General features: G+C 43.8%; 1 protein-coding gene across 8 annotated transcripts in view; it reads left to right on the top strand.

Moving 5' to 3' along the window:
• The window catches only part of MIB2 (MIB E3 ubiquitin protein ligase 2), a 196,018-nt gene that overhangs the window by 87,402 nt on the left and 91,277 nt on the right, over positions 1 to 17,339 (top strand). For all 8 annotated transcript variants that reach the window (XM_068240570.1, XM_068240576.1, XM_068240574.1 and 5 more), the window contains one exon: positions 12,418 to 12,752. In XM_068240570.1, the coding sequence (XP_068096671.1) occupies positions 12,506 to 12,752 (247 nt within the window). In that variant the 5' untranslated portion in view covers positions 12,418 to 12,505. The remainder of the gene's footprint in view (positions 1 to 12,417; positions 12,753 to 17,339) is intronic.

The raw sequence follows: 17,339 nt of genomic DNA, 5'->3' as shown, positions 1-17,339 counted from the left end.
CATTTTCCCCATAGTAAAACGTGCTGTAAATTACTTTTCTCCTATGTTGCTGTCACATACGGTAGGTAATTGAAATCTGACAGAAATGACAGGTTTTGGACTAGTCCATTTCCTCGTGGGGTATTCTTGGTGTATTCTTTATTTTCAAAAGCCCTTATTGAATGGCAGCTGCTCAGTCAACACTTGTGCAGACAAGTGTGCTTGTGTGCATATGGGGGGGCGGCCTGCACCTTTGAATAAATCCTTTCCAGGGAGCGCATTTGTAAAGAATTAATGAAACACTTAGAATCCCCGATGATGAGATGGGCTAGCCAAAAGCATGTCAGTTCTCTCAGATTTCTACTAACTGCTGTAAGTGACAGCAACATAGGAGAAAAGTAATTTATTGCTCATTTTATCATTTTACTCTGGAAGAAAAAAAAACTTCTTATTTGAATGTTTACATGTAATTTAAAGTTTACATTTTTTTTGCGATAATGGTCCTTTAAATTTAAAATAAGAATAGAGACACCAGGAATGTTTTATATTTCCACCACACAATCAGTTAATTATTTTGAGTTTATTTTCAGTTCATATTTGCTGTAAAGTTGCAAGTTTTGGAAAATGCAGTACAAATTTATGGACCCTCGCTATCCTGCCTCTGCTGTCCCTTTTATCCTTGCTCCAGCCTACTCAATCTCACAAAAAAGTCCTTTTCCAGTGAGTGTTTGATTGACAAAATTATTGAATGTCGATCCAAGAGGGCTTTTTTTTAATAAGTTATAATCAAATGTTAAATCTAATCTATAAAAAAGTGTATAAGGTGTTTCTAGCTGCACTAAAGTAATTTATACCACCTGTAAACAGTGGTGGTATTAGCAGAAACGCTCTTAGCAGGTCCTTATTAAATTGTTCTCAGATCTCGCAAAGACATTTGGTCTCCTATATCCTCCTTCTATAGTTCAATGTAGGTTAGCCTGACATCTGATGGAGCTTAGGTAATATAATTATAGATTTCCAAAACCAGAATTTTCTACCACTGAGAGTCTTTATATAGAAGCTGAAAGAAGATCTAGGACTGCTTACAGATGGCCTCAGAAGCTCCTCCACACACAGGTATTTGGCAGTATATTAAAAATTCAATCTCGGGGAAATGAAACTTGGATTGAAGTTCAGAAAACAAAAGCAGTTACCTGCTTGAGATTTCATTAGGGATGCTATAAATGGCTTTTTGCCATAGATAAGACAGTCTGCCTGGCCCCTGACTCAGGGCGAAGGTTATATTTGTCAGAAAAGATGTTAAAGTACAGCTGTCATAATTAACCATTGAATTGTCATTTTTAACTATAAGTGGTTATTGTTAAGCTAACCAAATCGGCCTTGTTATCTCACCTGTGCATCTGTCTTGGAGAGATATTGCATGGCTCCAAACAAAAAATTACAATGACTGCCGTGAAACCACCTCTAGGTCCCATGGCCTACGACAACTCCTGCTGCTCCAAACAAAACATTATAATGACCGCCGTGAAACCACCTCTAGGTCCCATGGCCTACGACAACTCCTGCTGCTCCAAACAAAACATTATAATGACCGCCGTGAAACCACCTCTAGGTCCCATGGCCTACGACAACTCCTGCTGCTCCAAACAAAACATTATAATGACCGCCGTGAAACCACCTCTAGGTCCCATGGCCTACGACAACTCCTGCTGCTCCAAACAAAACATTATAATGACCGCCGTGAAACCACATCTAGGTCCCATGGCCTACGACAACTCCTGCTGCTCCAAACAAAAAATTATAATGACTGCTGTGAAACCACCTCTAGGTCCCATGGCCTACGACAACTCCTGGTGCTCCCAAAAAAAAAAATTGTAATTAGGATTGTGATTCAGCCACCACTAAAGCCAAAGTTATCAGCAGGACTGCCAGGAAACTGGTATTTGTTTAAAAGGAAACATCCCTTTAACAGTGTGGAAATGGTTCTGCCGAAATGCGGAATTCCGCGGGGATCTGCTGAAATGTAGCGGTGACGGAATTTCGTTACCGCGGAATGCGGAATTACAGCGACATCGGAAATCGCCTGTTCCGATCATCCCTAATCCCAGCTGCACATTAGGGGAGGAGGCAAAATGATGTCATCTTAAGGAAATGTAATGTGTTTTTCCTGCATTGGAACATGTACAGTCAGCTGGTTCTACACTAAGGTTACCATTTTGCCAGTGTACATTTGTGTTTACACATTTCTGCTATTTGAAGTGTATTTTTGAAAACTTTGAAAAAGGTTGGGTGTAGATGTGACTGCTTCTTCTTTGGTCTGAGCACATACTGTACGTTAAGGTGCAATAGCCATTTTTCTGTGGGTAGCTAACCACACAAGATGTCCTTCTCTCCACAGAATGTCTTCTCACGTATATGCTAATTACATTGATTCCTCTTCTACTTTGTCAATGAATCCAGAAAGCTCTGACGCCAAGTACCGGCCCAGTGTAATGCATTTAAATGAATGAATTATCTGTGCACAGCGGACGATCAGCTTTATTTCCGTCCTCAGGCTTCTCTAAGTCTAATCAGATGAAAAAAGCACAAGCGTTTTCTCTCCTGCTCATAGTAAATACCGGTACATGTGGAAGTCACATAGCCATCCATCTTTATTTTCTTTGTAATCCTCCATTTTGTAAGTGATCAGGTTCCTGTTCAGTGTTGTGTTTGCTGGGCTAAGGGGTAACCATAAGATTTCTGTGGCAGTGACTGGGCTTTTTATTAACTTAGATCCAAACTCAATAAGTGTGGCTCAAAGTGGTACTTAAAGAGACTCCGTAACAAAAATTGCATCCTGTTTTTCATCATCCTACAAGTTCCAAAAGCTATTCTAATGTGTTCTGGCTTACTGCAGCACTTTGTACTATCACAGTCTCTGTAATAAATCAATCTCTCACTTGTCAGACTTGTCAGCCTGTGTCTGGAATGCTGCCAAGTTCTTCAGTGTTGTGGTTCTGTGATGCATCTCCCCCCTCCTGGCCCCTCTCTGCACACTGCTGTGTGCTATTTAGATTAGAGCAGCTTCTCTCTTCTCTCTTATCTTTTACAAGCTGGATAAATCTTCCTCTGAGCTGGCTGGGCTTTCACATAGTGAGGAATTACAGACAAGGGCAAAGCTGTTTGCAGGAAGAAAAGAGCAGCCTGAAACTTCAGTGCATGAGAGATGCAGGGGGAAAGAAACACACAAATGATCTCTTGAGATTCAAAAGGAATGCTGTATACAGCCTGCTTGTGTATGGATGTATTTTCTATGTGTGGACATATCTTAAGGAAATCCTTCTTGAGTGGCAGAACCCACAAAGTGTCTATGGGGCCCTTCCTGTCCACCCCTGTAACACTTAAGTATTGGGTGCCCCAGGGCTCAATCCTCTCTCCCCTGCTTTTCACAATTTACATGCTACCGTTGGGAAAACTAATCCAAAAACATGGCCTGACATACCACTGCTATGCAGACGACACCCAACTATATCTTTCCTTCAAGCCTGGAGTGACAGACCCAACTCTAACTATAAACGCCTGCTTACGTGAACTACAGCAATGGATGAATGACAACTGGCTGAAACTAAATGCAGACAAAACTGAAGTCCTTCTGATTGGAGGGCAGAGCATGATAACAAAACAACTTAACTTGCAGTCTTCACCACTGGGAATAGGAGGCACAGATCTACGCAGCTCTGATCATGTGCGTAGCCTGGGAGTTCTAATTGATGGGAATTTAAACTTCAGAACTCAAATCTCTGCTGTGGTGAAATCATCATATTTTCACCTGAAGAACATTGCAAAAATCAAGCACCTCATACCCCCAGAAGATCTGCCAACCTTAGTCCACGCCTTCATCACATCCCGACTGGACTACTGCAATGCTCTCTACACTGGCCTTCCAAAAAAGGCCTTGTACCGCCTACAGCTGATACAGAATACTGCTGCCAGACTGCTAACCAACCCCGTCACTGCCACATAACGCCAGTCCTGCATTCCCTTCACTGGCTACCTATACACTGGCGTATCCAGATGGGGGTTCTGGATGTATGGAACACCCCCTGAGACTCCTGTACCTTTAAAAAAAATCCCTGAAATCGCTGAAGCAGACAAGCTGGTAAATATACAGAGGCTTGCCTGCAGGGTCTGTGGGAAAAACTCAGCTCTTTCCCTATTGTAAAGACTGTATGTAGACAGCTACATAAGGTATGTCACAGGTTGAAAAGTTTTTGACAGTCCCTAAACTCCAGGAGGGCTGCCTGCAGCTTGTGTGAGAGGCTGACCATCCCTTACATTCTCCACACCCCTATGGATGGTATACCTATATCATTCCCCTATTCCCACAATCCTCCCCACCATGTTGTTAATGTTTTGTTTTTGCTTTGGCAATGCTAAATGTATTTGGTCCTGCCAATAAAGCTTTTTTGGATTTGGCTGGCAGGGACAGGAGACACAGTACATGCAAGTAGCCTCTGTGTGATGTGGGACTGCAATACAGATATGCTATCTGCTCTATGGCCTAGTGCACACCAAAAACCGCTAGCAGATCCGCAAAATGCTAGCAGATTTTGAAACGCTTTTTCTTATTTTTCTGCAGCGTCTCAGCTAGCGTTTTGCGGTTTTGTGTAGCGGTTTTGGTATAGTAGATTTCATGTCTTGTTACAGTAAAGCTGTTACTGGTTTTCCTATACTTAACATTGAGGCAGAAACGCATCCGCAATCCAAAATCTGCAGCAGCCCGGGAGTATGCGTTTCTGCAAAACGCCTCCCGCTCTGGTGTGCACCAGCCCATTGAAATACATTACCCTAGCGGATCCGCACCCGCAAGCAGATCGCAAACCGCAGCGGAAACGCTCCGGTGTGCACTAGGCCTATCTCAGTCTCTCCACTCCACCTGGGGGGCAATCTCCCCACAGGCCCCCTTTCATTCAGTGATTTAGGGCTGGTGTCTGGTGTATTCAGGTTTGTTGTTGTAAGGCAATGCAAAACAGTAGGCAAGCTGATAAAACTGCAATTAAAGGGCAGGCAAGCTGGTATATATACACAGCATGATGCAGAGCTTGCCTGGAGGGTCCGTGGGCAAAAATCGGTCTCTCCCCTATGTTATAATGACTGCATCTTGTTAAACAAGGTGAACATTTTTTGACAGTCCCTAGACTCCAGGAGGGCTGCTTTCTGACTTGTGTGAGAGACCAGCAGGGACATGAGACCTATTACAGGCAAGTAGCCTCTGTGTGATGTGGGACTGCAATACAGATAATGCTCCATCTCAGGCTATTCTCAATTTCTCTCCACTCCTCTTCTCTCTGGGCTAATGCACGCCAAAATCACAATAGCAATCACTAGCAATTAGTGAGTGCGATTTTCAGAGCGATTTCTGAATGAATCACTCAAAAAAATGCTACATGCGGTATACCTGCGATTTTGAAAAGATCACAACGCTGCTGTGGGAACACCCACATAGGGTAACATTAGCCAAGCGCTTTTCAAATCAATGTTGATTTGAAAAATGCTCAGAAGCCCTCTTGGTGTGCACCAGCCCTCCCTCGTTCACCTTTGTTTCCCTCTTCCCCTAGTGCTGGCTGGCTGTGTCTTCTTGTCATACAGGAAAGCTAAATAAAAGTGCAATCCTGGTGAGGCAAATTATTATTATTTAGTATTTATATAGCGCCGCCATCTTCCGCAGATGCATATATCCCTGCATCATATGGGTATTGCTTGCGCTATGTGACATGTGACATATTCCACTGAATTGTCCAAACTAGTAAGTCTATCTCCCGTTCCTCTCTCGGGGAGTTGTTCCAGCGCTGTCCCCTGTTCAAATTTGCTGCTTCCAGAAGCCCTCAGAAACACTTATGTCCTTGAGTACTTCCAAAGATAGGCAGCTCCATAATACGCCAGCGCACTTTTGTGCATGGGCAGTATGGAGCCACCTGTATTCGGAAGCACTCGGGGACATAAGTGCTTCTGGACCTTTCAGGAATCCCCACCTTAAAAATCCTGCGTTTGCCTCTGCTATAGAATGGAGGGTCCTATTCAAGATCGGCCTACTGACAATTAAATCCCTGAATAATCTAGGCCCTGGATACATGAAAGATATGTTACAGCTGCGTAGCAATCCCCGCATTCTCAGATCCACAGGTTCTAATAATCTAGTCATACCCAGAGTCCACTTAGAAACTTTTGGTCCCAGAGCCTTCTGTCATGCTGCCCCTACGTTTTGGAACTCCTTACCTCAACAGATCAGGACAGCCCCATCCCTGGACGTGTTTAAATCCAGACTGAAAACCCACCTGTTCAGTCTGGCATTTGCAGAAATATAACTTTTGTTGTGTGAATACTTCATCCTACTAATTACTGAATCTGAGAGAGCCTAAGCGCTTTGAGTCCTATGGGAGAAAAGCGCTATAGAAATGTTATTGTATTGTATTGTACTGTACATCAACCTACTTCCTGTTTTGGTGGCCATTTTGTTTGTTTATAAACAAACTTTTTAAAACTGTTTTTAACCACTTTAAACGCGGCGGGGAGCGGCGAAATTGTGACAGAGGGTAATAGGAGATGTCCCCTAACGCACTGGTATGTTTACTTTTGTGTGATTTTAACAATACAGATTCTCTTTAAGGCTAGTTGTGGATAACATGTAGGATTAGGACCGCTGTTAGGTTTTGTTGTTGTTCATTTTCTATGTGAAAGCGATTTTCCTTAATTTCTCTTTTGGTATTTGGCTTGGGGACATTAAGGGTGGTGTAATTCATATTTTGTAGTTGTCACTTGACATGCCCTTTCCCTAAATTGTGCCCTCCCCAGTAGAGGTAGCAAGATTTACCCCCAGTATTAGATAGCCCCGCCCTCCCCAGTATAGATAGCTAGATGATGTGCCTCCAGTTTGAGGAAGCCCCCCTCCCCTGTATAGACAGCTAGACCACATGTGCCCCTACTATTAGGTAGGTCCCCCGCCCCAGTATAGACATCCAGATTTGCCCCTAATATTAGGTAGGATCCCCCTCGACCTCGACAGTGTGCAGCTGGCCGGGAGGTAGATATACCCGATACCGCTGTCCTGTGCCGCTCGGGTGGATCAGTGCAGAGTTCATGTTTTTCTGCTCCCTCATGTGGTGTGCACTGCCGTACTAGAGGTCTGTCCTGACCTCATAATGTGGTCACTCAGAATATCCATACACAGCCGCATCATCAGTTCAAGCCAGACCTCTAGTACAGGCAGTGTGTACCATGCGGGGAGGATGGAAGCTCTGCACCAGCGGGACTGTGGATCATGCATGTATCCAAGCGGTTGTGGGAATGACAGCATGGGAGAGGTTCAGGCGCAATCGCCGGGGTGTTCGTTCTGCGCCCTCACGCCTCTGTGCTCAGAGGCTCCCTCCTCTAAAGCCCCGGCCCTATGTCAGAGAAAAATCTTCTTACTGTTTTGTATGTTTTTACTAATTTAAAAACAACTTCTAACATTTTTACTGTTTTATAACAGTTATATGCGGAAACACTGTAGTCCCCAACTCCAGTACAATCCTATACATTTTTAACAAGCAAAAATTGTTTGCCTTGAACTTCTCTGTAACAAAATGTAGGGACATGTGCCATTCTGTAACAGAATCTCCACTCTAAGTGGACATGGACCTTTGAGTTTAGGTCAACATCAGTTTGACGTCAGTTTTACTGAAGGCCAACTGCAGTTCAATGTCAAATGAGCAGTCTGTCTTCTATTTGGGGTCATGAATAGCTCGGACATGAACTGATGTCAAAGTTATCATGAACAGGATAGCAGGAAAAACATACTGTAGAAATAATTCCAAGAATAATGGGCACATTCTTCTGCAAAATCATAGTGATAAACAGAATGTGTTACCCCTAAACGTGACCCAAGTTCACAGCAATACTATTGCATAGCTCCCAACTGTGCCTTTTTTTTGGAGGGATACTCCATTTCTGATAACTAAATCCCTCTGTCCTCCTTATTTGTACTATCAGATGTTTGGAAATATATTAATTTTTCTACTGAATGTTTATTTGACTTTAAAACTTTATTCCCATCCTTTAAATTGAGTGGCCTGCGCAGAAGCATGGAGCCGCTCATGCATGGGTTTTTCTTCCATGCACTAGTGGCTTCATGCTACCACACAGGCATGCCGTACTTGCACATGCAGATCGGTGGTGGGGTGCAGGAGGATCAGAGAAACCTCTGGATCAATCAGAGGCTTCCTTCTACTGAGGTAAATATTTAACTTACCCCCTCCCCCAACACACACATACGCTCACACATGGGTTTGCTTTAATCCATTAGCAGCTTCAATAGAGTTATCTCACTTCAGATAAGTGCACCGCCTTTGACCTCAGTTGGCAGAACTCGTTGCTGTAAATTCTTGGAATGCTTTGATATTTATCTCTAGCTGAAAATATAGAAGCTGGAAGCAAAAGTCCTCTGTTATTGCCTCACACTGCCCCTAGTGAAAAGTGGCCATAAATACACATTGCAGCAGTACCAATTAGAAGCAAGAAAATCTAACCAAAAAATAAAAAACTGTGTTAAAATATATTGGCCTGGAGCACTGCAAGCCTCTAAATGAATTGGCTGCTAAAGGATTAAAATATCCTTCTTTCTTATGTCAAAAAGGTTGGAGGTATGCTATTGTATACCAGACCAGTTCTGCTGTATACACTGTATGATACTTGCCACAAAATGTTCCCCTAGAGGTATCTATATATACTATATAGGAGAAAGAGGACAGAAACATCCTAATGCACCAGCATTTCTATGGACCAGGCCACAGTTTGTGATATACAGTACGACCTTAACCTTTTCCATTTGGACAAGGGAAGAGTTTAGTCTTGAGAGGCTGGCTACTAGAACACATCTAATATGGGTATTTAAATGAACTACCAGTACTCCCTAGCAGGCCACCAGTACTACTACTAATGCAGTACAGTCAGCAAGAATTACTAAGCTGAAAGATTGCAAAATACAACTGCAGTGTGCAGATAACCGCAGACTCCCCCGGCTCTCTGAACATCTGTGGCCAAAATAGGCTCCAGTGAACAGGCATTTGTGCATTACCAAGCATCATACTGCACATTCTGCAGGCTGCCCACACTATTTTTTTTTTTTTTTTAAGAAATGCAACCATGCAGTGTAGTGCCTGGTGTTCTTTCTCCCTAGTCAGATCATTGAGATTGTTACCCATTGGACCTATTAAGTAGTCATGAGATAGCAATAACTCACAAACTTGGTAGTGTTAACAGTGAGCATCTACAGTAGATGGGTCGAAAGAATACAATATGGTCCACTTGAGCATTATACATGTAGAAAGAAGGAAGTCTAAAGGTCCCTGTACATCTAGCGATGTGTGGGCAGTCCAACCAAGACACAGATCAGACTCGATCAGAAGAGAGAGACCTGCTGGTTGCCCATACACTGCAAGCTTCACCATGAATCGTCCTTGTGTCAGCGGCTCAGTCACTGTCCCCCCAAATGTTCATGTACCCCCCCATGCTTATACATTAAAATATCTCACCGGTCTGCTGCCGCCGTCAGTGTCCAGCCCTCCAGCTCTTGCATTGGCTCCCCATGTGGCTTCTGGCATACATCATGTAGGGTGTGTGTGCGACACTAGCGACGGAGATTTTGCAGAATGCTTGATCGATACATTCAAACGATTTTGGCCCAAAATCTGTGAAATAGCCAATTGGGCATGCTTTTTTCAGCAACGATTTTTATCCCATTCGATAATAATTATTGAATCAGATGGCCTATCGGTCGCAAAATCACCAGATGTATGGCCACCTTGAATAATTCTGTTGAGAGGGTGAACCTAACAATACAAAGGTAACTGGAGATTAGTGACAACATATTAGGAGCAAATTGTGAAACATAATGCTAATCAGTAATATACAATGTATGTGTACCATGACACCTGGCAAACACTTTGGGGATGTATTCACTAAAATTGCTGTGCACATGGAGAGCCAGTACCAGTTCTTCCAGCAGTTAGGTAACTTGTGTAACATTAGTGTGACTCGTGTTACCCATGTATTGAGTACATTGCCCAGGTACAGCGCTCTGCACCAGTAGCATAGCACGTACTGCCCTGGCAAACTGCCCGCTACCTATGTAGCACAGGCCAGGGAGGGAGGGGGTTGGGAGGCTTGGGAAGCAGTCGCTCACGAATGCGCGGTGCAGAGCCACCCATCTTCGGAAGCTCTTGGGGACACGGGTGCTTCCGAAGCCTCCCAAGGGCTCACGGACGCACGGTGTATTGGACCAGCTGGTCGAATATACACAACGTGGGTGACAATACTGGAACGAGGGGAGCAAGAGTAGACGGAGAGGGCTCTATAGGACCCAAAGCCTTCACTCTCCATAGGTAAACATCTGCCTTTTTTATAATTAATTTCACATTAACTTCAACTCCATGCACAGGTGCTTATGCAGTGTGTAAAAAGAATGTCACCTAGCATCGGGTGCAGAGAGGGGCGGGTGGAAAATCCCTCACAAAGCACCTGTGTCACTTTGTTGAGCTTTTTCTGCACTCTCATGTCTACTATAAAGGCAATGACTAAACAGCTATATCACATTTTTCATGTGGATTGTGATTGCTGCTGTATATTTGATATTTAATCCCTGTATTTAATGTCAGCTGGTTTAACTGTTATCGGTTTTCCTATTCTCCCCCTGAAGCGAAAGCCCAGCGTACTGTGAAGAGCTAATTTACATTTTCCCCTATACTCTCTTCATGTTTAATGATACAGAAGATTAATAGAGCTCCGACATTCTTTGTGCAGAGTTGGCAATCTATTCTATGTTATCCCTACTAGTTAATAGCTTATATATCTGCTCAGAATATGTGATAATGAAGAAAATATCCCATCTCTAAATCTTCCTGGGAAAGGCCTAGCATCTCTTATCACTGCCACTGGAGTGTTCTCCACCTGCCTGTATTTCTCTAGCTGCTCTATACAAGTCTGCATCCATTATCTATAGATCAGCTGAGCAAGTTCTGGCAACTCTTCCTGTACTGTGTATCACAGCTGGGACTGTTTACTATTGAACAGTGGTTGCTGGGAGGAATGTGAGCCATTTACAAGCAACTCGAAAAAAGATATCTGGCAACATGCCTGCAGAATAAAGGGGGTGCTGGGAGGAGAACCTTGAAGACTTTTCTAAACCCAGTACTTGAAAGTGGAATGGTGACCCTCTAGACAGAGTAGTCATCATCCGCCTTCACCATCTCTTTAAGTGCATCAAATCGATTTTTCAACTTTATTCTAAATTCAACCTTCTTAAACTGGTCTTTGAGTTTCAATATGTTGTATCTTCTAGGATGCTTTGTCATGTCAGCTTTCCCACTTATCTTAATTCGAAAGAAAGCTGTAACAAGGTGATGGTCACTTCCCACATCAGCTCTTCTCCTATTAAGTACATCAAACAGTGATCTCCTCCATTTCCTAGCTATGGCTGTGTGATCTATCTCATTTGTTGTTGTGCCATCTGGTGAAACCCAAGTCATCTTGTGACACCTATGTGGGGAGAGACTGTGCCACTTATCACCTTCAGTGCTGGAATTTACAAATATTTACCCGTTTTCATTTTGATCCCCTACGGCATGAGTTCCCATCACATGTTCTAATCCTTCATTGTTGGAACTGACTTTTGAGTTTCTGTTACCAGATCTAATTTTGCTCTATGGCTGCCTCTTGCAGGTATTTCCTTTTTCTGCTTCTCTAACCACTTTCCTTATGACGTTCTGCAAGCCCTTTCTACTGCCAGTTGGCTGTGTGATGAGATTCATCACATACAGTATCTTTGATCTACACATCAGATCTGATGACAAGTGATCTAGGCAAAAACAGAAAACAGAGCAGTGATCAGACACAATGTGCTAATAACAAATCTCTGATTCGTACAGAATGGTCACACACACAATAATAAGCAGTAGTGGTTGGGGAAAGTTTTCCAGGAGAGACAGGGGCACCTATTCAATTAATTTTTTCTTCTGAGTTTTCTCCTAAGGGATATTTTCACACTGTAAATAAAATGCCTTTTAAGCCACCAGGAAGCAAGAAAATACTCCAAATAATTGTGAAATTACTTTTTCATCTACTTTTTTGGATACTTTTAAAGTTATAAAGTGCTAAAAAGTCTAGCATACAGCCTGATAAGTAGTGCTAGGGTAGAGTTGGGTTCATGTACAGACTGCTGTTAATTGGAAAGCATTTAACAACAGATGGGGATGGGTTTCTCAGATCTTCTGAAATGCTGCAAAATCTATAGATGAGCATAATTGCATTCTTGCTGTGGGAGAAATTTAGGGTTGATTTAATATGTCTATGTTAAAAGTGCACTTGTTATGTAAAGTGTAGTGGTTTTGTTAAAAGTGCATGTATTAATCTGTGTATCTTTTTCAGGGCTGCATAAACATTGCTGCATTGGAACTTCAGATGAAGTGAGGATTACCCTTTGTGATGCACTCTACACATACACTGGAGGGCTGACATGGACTGGGACTCCACCGCAGCCATGCAGGTGGGAATGCGTGTAGTGCGCGGTGTCGACTGGAAGTGGGGGAACCAGGACAATGGTGAAGGCAGTGTGGGAACCGTGGTAGAAATTGGACGCCAGGGCAGCCCTACAACACCTGACAAAACTGTGGTAGTTCAGTGGGATCACGGCACAAGAACAAACTACCGCACTGGATTCCAAGGAGCCTACGATCTTCTACTTTATGATAATGCCCAAATAGGTATGTTATAGTTCTCCTACAAGGGGCATTTGTATGTCAAATGTACTGCAAACAGCATTCTTGCTGCATAAAGCATAGAGAAAAATAAAGTATATGCCTGGTCACAGAAATGGAACATTATCGCGTTCCATGTAGCCTGGCTGAAATACAGCGCCATATTATTTTTATACGTTGTTTTTATCACATCCTGACATTCCTAACACACAATTTGCTGTATAAGTGACTTTTCTTGTCTTGCCTGGCTTACATTTTTTTCTGTAGTCTCTTTTTTTGGGCTGAGGCACAGGAACGTGTGTTGAGTTTTGTCTCTTCTCTTTAGGGACCGTTTCCACAGTCTTGTGATGAATTTGAATCATTTCCCTGCAGGTGATTCTGAAGGGGAAACACAACCTATTGAAATCAATAGGCTGGCATCCAAATCGCAATTTGGGTGAAAAAAACGGACAGCATGCTTCAGATTTCTGCATCATACATGCATGGGAAAGTTAGAGGAATTCGGATGCATCTCGCATACAGCTGTGTCAGCATTGCATCTTGTAAAAGGCATGCTGGCACTGTGTGGAAACAGGCCCTCACTTCCTTTCACCTGTATCTGATAAGTCCTCAGTACAGGGCCACAGAGTCAGTGATTAGAACTGGGTGAGCAATGGGGAAGGAACTGAGCTCAGGTCACTCTCAGTTTCAGTTCAGCTAGGTTGACCTAATTTTGGTTAGATCATGGACTGGTGATTTTGAGTAACAGATCCCAAATATATGGTATTTACTTTATGCAGGAACTCTTGGCCCATGGTTTATTTCCAATTAAGTCTTGTACCTACATGAACATAACTGAGAACAAATGTTAGTGATCTGGCTGCTTCCATTTAGATCATTGTAACAGATCTGCCCATTGCTACCATATAACACATACTTTATACAGTGGTGGTGCTTGGCCCAGGCAAACCAAATGGCTGCTTGGGGCCTCACCCACAGCCACGGCCTCCCATGCTGCCGGGGCCACCCTGTCTATGACTTGTATGGCTGCTGTTGCCTCCACACCACTCACACACAGACCTCGGAAAGCGGTAAAATGAGGGCAGAGCAGAGTACAGTATTCACGGTGTACACTTCAGATGCGGAACGGAGGTCGTTGCTCATTTCCTGCAAGTAAAGTGTGCGCTGCTCTTCTCTTTTCTAGTCGCCTCTATTCTGCAAGTCTGTGAGTGTTGGGGATGTGGAGGCAACAGGAAGCTACATACAGTACCCCCTTTAGCACCAATGCTTTATACGGAGGAAAGGGGGGACACTTTGGCTACTTCTGGAGAACTAATGGGTTTTTTTGGGGGGGGGTTGACACCTTTGGCTACCTTCTTTTATTGGAGAAGGTGCCTATGACTTGGAGTTAAGGGCCTCAAATGATGTGATGCTTGGGCCAACAAAAACCTTAGCAGCGCCCCTGACTTTATGTAGTAGGAACCTCCATTCCACATATGTGCCTCTTGTGGACATGAACATTATCTGCTCATCATTGGATTTTTATATACTGTGAAACCTTGGTTTGCAAGCATAATTCATTTCGTAAACGTGTTTGTAATCCAAAGCACTATTATATCAAGGCAAATTTCCCCATGAGGATTAATGGAAAGTCAGATGACTTGTTCCACAATCCAACTTTATGCATAGAAAAAATATGTATTATTATTATTATTTATTAGATTTATATAGCGCCAACATATTACGCAGCGCTGTACAATAAATAGGGTTACAGACAATGATAACGGGTGACAGAACAATACAGGTAATAGACAATAGATACAACAATACAGGTAATAGCAAAAAGATACACAACACAATGCAGACAGTAGTACAATGCCAGATCATAAACTGGTAGTGGTAAAAATTACAAGTTCCAAATTCTGTGTAAAGTGCACACAGTCAAGTATGATACACAAGGGGAGAGGGCCCTGCCAAAAGCTTACAATCTAGAGGGAGTGGTTGGTGACACAAAAGGAGGGGGTGCAGCAAGTAGTTATTTGCAGAAAGGATTAGGTCAGTGTTGAGTTGATGTAGGCCTCCTTGAAGAAGTGAGTTTTTAGTGCTTTTTTGAAGGTGTTGAAGGTGGGAGCGAGCCGGATGGGCAGTGGGAGAGAGTTCCACAGGATGGGGGCAGCTCTAGTGAAGTCCTGCAGTCATGCATGGGAGTGCGAGATGCGTGGGGTGGTTAAGAGGAGGTTGTTGGAGGAGCGAAGTGGGCGGCCAGGTGTATATCTGCTGACCAGGTCAGAGATGTAGGTTGGGCAGGACTTGTGTATGGATTTGTTGGCCAAACATAGGATCTTGAAGCTAATTCTGAAGTGAATTGGAAGCCAATGAAGGGATTTGCGTAGGGGAGTCGTGGAGACAGAGCGGTGGGAGGAGTAGATGAGTCTGGCTGCTGCGTTCATGATGGATCGTAGGGGGGCTATGCGATTTTGAGGGAGGCCTGACAGGGGTGAGTTGCAGTAGTCCAAGCGGGAGATGATGAGGGCATGGACAAGGAGTTTGGCAGTGTCTGGGGTCAGGAAAGGCCGGATATTGGAGATGTTGCGTAAGTGGAAATAGCAGGCCCTAGCTACGGTTTGGATGTGGGAGGTGAAAGAGAGGGCCGAGTCCAGGGTGACACCCAGGCAGCGGGCTTGTGTGGTTGGATGAATGATTGTGCCATTGACAGTGACGTAGAGGTCAGTGGGGGGTGAGGCAGCACGGGGTGGGAAGATTAGGAGTTCAGTCTTATCCAGGTTTAATTTTAGGAACCTGGCAGACATCCAGGATGAAATAGCCGAGAGGCCAGAGGATACCTTCTCCATGATGGTGGTGGAGAGGTCAGTGGTATGGAGGTAAATCTGGGTGTCATCTGCATATAGGTGATAGTTGAAACCCAGAGATGAGTTTTCCGATGGGAGGCGGTGTAAATGGAGAACAGCAGGGGACCAAGAACAGAGCCTTGGAGGACCCCAACTGAAAGTGGGATGGAGGTTGAGGAGGAACCATTGAAGGGGGTCTTGAAGGAGCGATTTGAGAGGTAGGAGGAGAACCATGCTAGGGCAAGGTCTTGGATACCCACAGATTGCAGGGACTGGAGTAGCAGGGAGTGATCAACAGTGTCGAATGCTGATGAGAGGTCTAGGAGGTGAAGGATAGTGTATTTTCCTTTGGCCTTGGCAAGCGTGAGGTCATTGACGACCTTGGTGAGGGCAGTATCGGTGGAGTGGGCTTGCCGAAATCCTGATTGTAGGGTGTCAAAGTATAACAAAGTACTGTACTGTATACAGTAAATGTGTAAAAAAAAAAAAAGGGGGGGGGGGGGCTTTCACTAGTGTTAACAGAATCATTGCAGACCAAACTGTTGGCTCACCCCAATCCTTTTTTTTGTTTTTATTTTTGGTGTGGCTTTAAGAACTTACCGGTAATCAATGACAGTTGCTTTTTCCTATTTTTGAGGATTTCACTGAAATGTTACAGATTGCCTCATGAGCTCATGGTGAACCAGAACTCCTAGGAGGTACAAGTAAAACGTACTCCTATGAAGTCAAGCTGTAAGACCAGAGCAGAGCACCATGGCCAGAGGTTCCACAAAACCCAAACGTCATAGACTGAGACCAAACACCTATGGGCTTGGCACATGACCACCCCCTCCAGAAGTAGTACTGATCACTGTGACGCCTTCTGAGGCCTCCCTCTTCGTCAGGAAATGTGACCTTGTGCAGTCCTTACACTCAGATTAAGTACAATTCAGTACAATCCTGCAGCCCCAAAGGGAGAAGAACCACTAGCTTAGTTGTGATGACACAATGTCCTTTGCTTGTATATCAAGACATTGCTTGCTTATCAAGTCAAAATTTCATAAAAATGTTTGCTTGTCTTGCAAAGTGCTCTTAAAAGTGACTTGCAATCCAAGCTTTACTGTATATATTTATCACTGAGTGGGCTAAAAGTGTGTTGTTTAGGGCATGCGTTTTAGTTTGTGGAGCTGGTTGTGTTTCATTTTTTTGATCAGTGAGATTTACCTTACTACTTCAAATTCTGTCGCCAGCTATGATCAGCACTCAATCCCTCAAGCAGCAGTATGGAGCCTGATGCTTTACAGACATGTTGCTAGCCTCTAGGCTCTAGACTTGTTTAGTTGTTATGGAGAGGAGAGGATGGTAGATGGTGGTACCCACAATGGTGCCGGAAGGGCAAGTAGGCAAACAGTGCCCTCGTCCAAGTGGATCTGCCTGCAAATCGCTTTGAGGGGGTTAAGGCCAAGGTAAAAACACAGGATAATGGGCTGAGACAGCACCCACTGGCTTCTTCAGCCAGGATTCATCTAACATGTACAAGGAGCCTGGGTTCTTAGGCCCCTTTCACATCAGGGAAGATTTTGGCTGATTTGACACAACAGCCATTGTGTGCCTTTTCTAAGGTAAAATGAAAGTCTATAGACTTTAATTTCACCTTTCAAATCTAACGCCACGTTTTTGTGCTTTGCGGTTCAACATTACCTGGTGCTTTAAAATGCAAGCTCTGAGAAGAGCATGTGTTTTAAATGTTTCGACGCACGCAGTTACAGTTGAAAATCAAAAAATA

The sequence above is a fragment of the Hyperolius riggenbachi genome, chromosome 6 (assembly GCF_040937935.1).
Source record: "Hyperolius riggenbachi isolate aHypRig1 chromosome 6, aHypRig1.pri, whole genome shotgun sequence".
Classification (NCBI taxonomy): domain Eukaryota; kingdom Metazoa; phylum Chordata; class Amphibia; order Anura; family Hyperoliidae; genus Hyperolius; species Hyperolius riggenbachi.
Note: the sequence above shows the minus strand (reverse complement) of the source record. Positions and strands in the feature narration are given on the sequence as shown.